Genomic DNA, 3,779 nt, shown 5'->3' with positions numbered 1-3,779 from the left:
TTAATACTATCCAAATAGAACTAAGAGAGACATTGCTCTTTGCTGTTTCCTACTTTTGGTTCAACCAGTTCCTATGTAAGAACAGAATAAAAGTTCATCCTAGAACCAATATTTATAATATTTTTTGTTGTTTCTTATATAAGTGTGCATAGATTATCTAACTAGGCTTCCCAGGTAGCACTAGTGGTAAAGAACCCACATGCCAATGCAGGAGACATAAGAGACACAGGTTCAATTCTTGGGTCAGGAAGATCCCCCGGAGGATGGCAGAGCAACCTACTCCAGTATTCTTGTCTAGAGAATCCCATAGACAGAGAAGCCCAGGTGGGCTACAGTCCATAAGGTCACAAAGAGTCTGACACAACTGAAGCAACTTAGCATGCACACACGAAAATTGCATATGTTGCTCATCTCATTCAGTAATTCTTTGTCAGTCCTTTGCTGTGTTTTAAAATACTGAGATAATTACTGTTTAGATTTCATATAGGTATATATATATATATATATATATATATATATATAATTATTTTACAAAAACTCAATGTATGTGAGATAGATGCCAAATGAAAAACTGGCAAAACCCCAAATCCATTAAATGTTGCAGAATTTTACCTTAACTATGCCTGTCCTTGTTTGGCTGCAAAAGGAATTTGCAAAATTTTAAGAAGCACTTCAGTGGAAAAAATCTGATTCAGTATCAGAAGATTTAGGTTCAAATTCAAGTCTTTCCATTTATGAGCCTTACAATGTAGAACCTTTCACTTGAACTTTAAATTTTATTTATAAAAATTAAGTACCCCCAAAACTTGTTTATTCAAAAAGTATTTGTTGATGATTTATTACATGCCAGTCCTGCTTTCACAGAATAATTCTGGGATTTATGTGCCAGGGTGGTAACTTCATATGCCATAAAGGCACTGATGGCGAGTCCATCTATGGGGAGAATTTTGATGATGAGAGTTTCATCCTGAAGCATATGGGTCCTGGCATCTTGTCCATGGCAAACGTTGGCCCCAACACAAATGATTCCCTGTTTTTCATCTGCGCTGTCAAGACTGAGTACTTGGATGGCAAGCATGTGGTCTTTGGCAAGGTGAAAGAGGGCATGAATATTGTAGAAGACATGGAGCGCTTTGGATCCTGGAATGGCAAGATCAGCAAGATCACCATTGCTGACTGTGGACAAATCTCATTAATCTGACCTGTGTTTAACTTTACCACCAGACCACTCCTTCTGTAGCTGAGGAGAGCACCCTTTCACCCCCATCTGCTCGAAATAACCTATAATCTTTGTGCTCTCACGGCAGTTCTTTGGGTTCCATGTTTTCCTTATGCCCCTCCAAGTTTAACTGGATTGCAAAGTTAAATTTATGATTATGAAATAAAAACCAAACAACAGCAACAAAAAATGAGAAGAGCAAGGACTGTGGTTCCAACTGTTTAACTAGTGCACACTGTTTTTTAATATGTAAAATATTCTGTGATCTAGAGAATTCAGGACATAATCCAAAAATGCAGAATGCTAAGGCATGTAAAGAGAAACAAAACGAGATATATTGAGGCAATTCTCACACAATGTCTCAGTTACCCACAGACATTTGATGCTTATCCCTGTGTCTAATTATAGCCCAACCCAGTTCCTTTTGTGAACCTTCCTTCTCAATCCTCCCCAACAGCAGCATGGAGCATGGATTGCAAGGGGTCAACATTGGGATTAGAGACAAAAGTTATTAGAAGGATGTATATCTCTGTACCCTACAAATAAGAATAACATATGCTTCAAATTGCCCTAGAACACATTAAAATCAGCACATACTATTAATAGAACAAGGTAAAGAAACTTTAAAATATTTCACAGAAAAAAAAAAAAAAAGACAAAAAAAGACCATATAAATAATGCATTAAAAATCCTGAAATAAAGACAAAATTTCCAACCAAAAAAATCAATCATTTAAAAATAGAAAAGACTTTTTGAAATAACAGTTGGGCAAGAGAAGAAAATAAAGCTGATTTTATAAGACAATATGTATAGCAACAGTGAAGAGAATAGTTTATGGTAAAAATTTATGGGATATGGACTAATTTATTGTGATGAAATTTTATACTATAATTGATGTCATCATTAAATAAGAGATAAAAATAAACCAAGCATTCAGCGCAGTAATTTATAAAAAACTAACATCAAATTAGACAAAGAGTGGCAGGAAGAAAGAAATAATAAAGATATATGCTATAAAGAGAATATAATCCCCAAAAGTAGTATAGAAAAGAATGTTACCATCAATGCAGAGGATATTTTTAATGGTTGAATAGTCTATAATTCTGTGCTTATATTTGAAAATTACAGTAAAATGGATATTTTCTAAGGAAGCAAAAATGACCAAAATTGTACCAAGAAGGATAAGAGAATAAAATAATGAATGAAGAAGGAATTGAGAAATATAATCAAAAACCAATTCCAGTTCCAAATATGGTTATAAGTGATTCCTTGCAAAATTTTAATTAGCAGAAAATGCAAATGCCACCTAAACGATTGTAGTGCAAATAAAAAAGATATAACTCTGCAATTCATTATACAAAGCTGGCGGATCTTGACAGCAAGATGTAAGATAGCACAAAGAGAACTAAAGTTTAGGCCAGGGGCTTCCCTGGTGGCTCAGACCTTAAAGAATCCACCTGCAATGTAGGAGACCTAGATTGGGTTGGGAAGATCCCCTGGAGGAAGGCATGGCAACCCACTCCAATATTCTTGCCTGCAGAATTTCATGGACAGAGAAGCCATGGAGTCACAAAGAGTTGGACATGACTGAGCGACTAAGCACATACCTAAAAACACTGATGGAAAAATTCTAAATAATAGTAAACTCAAGACATAAACATAATTAAAAGTATAATATGACTCAGCTTTATGCAAAGGAGCTTAAGTGGAAAAATTTTAAATCTAACTCATATCAGTAGGTCAAAATAGATAAATCATGTGATTATCTTGATACTGAAAAGATAACTTGCAAAACTTAATATCCACTTCTAATCATCTTAGTACCTTAATCATGTACAGAGTGAGATAATAAACTGATAATAAATGTCATTTTCAATTGTAAAATTCTAAAGTCATTCTCATTATAGTGATAAGATAACATTGCACGTGAGTATTACCACTATGGTCTTCCCTGGTGACTCAGATGATAAAAAATCTGCCTGCAATGCAGGAGACTTGGGTTTGATCCCTGGGTCAGGAAGATCCCCTGGAGAAAGGAATGGCTACCCACTCCAGTATTCTTGCTTAGAGAATTCCACAGAAAGAGGAGCCTCAGTTCAGTTCAGTTCAGTTCAGTCGCTCAGTCGTGTCTAACTCTTTGTGACCCCATGGACTGCAGCACGCCAGGCCCCCCTGTCCACTGCCAACTCCCAGAGTTTATCCAAACCCATGTCCATTGAGTCAGTGATGCCATCCAGCCAGCTCATCCTCTGTCGTCCCCTTCTCTTCTTGTCTTCAATCTTTCCCAGCATCAGGGTCTTTTTCAATGAGTCAGCTCTTCACATAAGGTGGCCAAAGTATTGGAGTTTCAGCTTCAACATCAGTCCTTCCAGTGAATTTTCAGGACTGATATCCTTTAGAATGTACTGATTGGATCTCCTTGCAGTCCAAGGGACTCTCAAGAGTCTTCTCCAACACCACAGTTCAAAAGCATCAATTCTTCAGTGCTCAGCTTTCTTTACAGTCCAACTCTCACATCCATACATGACTACTGGAAAAACCATAGCTTTAACTAGATGAA

At 36.5% G+C, this 3,779-nt stretch overlaps 1 protein-coding gene across 1 annotated transcript; it reads left to right on the top strand.

The window, feature by feature from the left end:
* The first annotated feature begins 880 nt into the window (after positions 1 to 880).
* Positions 881 to 1,201, top strand: LOC106701566 (peptidyl-prolyl cis-trans isomerase A-like). The gene has a single exon (XM_014483014.2). The coding sequence runs from the start codon at positions 881 to 883 to the stop codon at positions 1,199 to 1,201; it is 321 nt and encodes a 106-aa protein (XP_014338500.2).
* The last annotated feature ends 2,578 nt before the right edge of the window (positions 1,202 to 3,779 follow it).

Source organism: Bos mutus, chromosome 19 (genome assembly GCF_027580195.1).
Source record: "Bos mutus isolate GX-2022 chromosome 19, NWIPB_WYAK_1.1, whole genome shotgun sequence".
NCBI classification, from domain to species: domain Eukaryota; kingdom Metazoa; phylum Chordata; class Mammalia; order Artiodactyla; family Bovidae; genus Bos; species Bos mutus.
The sequence above is the reverse complement of the archived record's forward strand: the minus strand, read 5'-3'. Positions and strand labels throughout refer to the sequence as shown.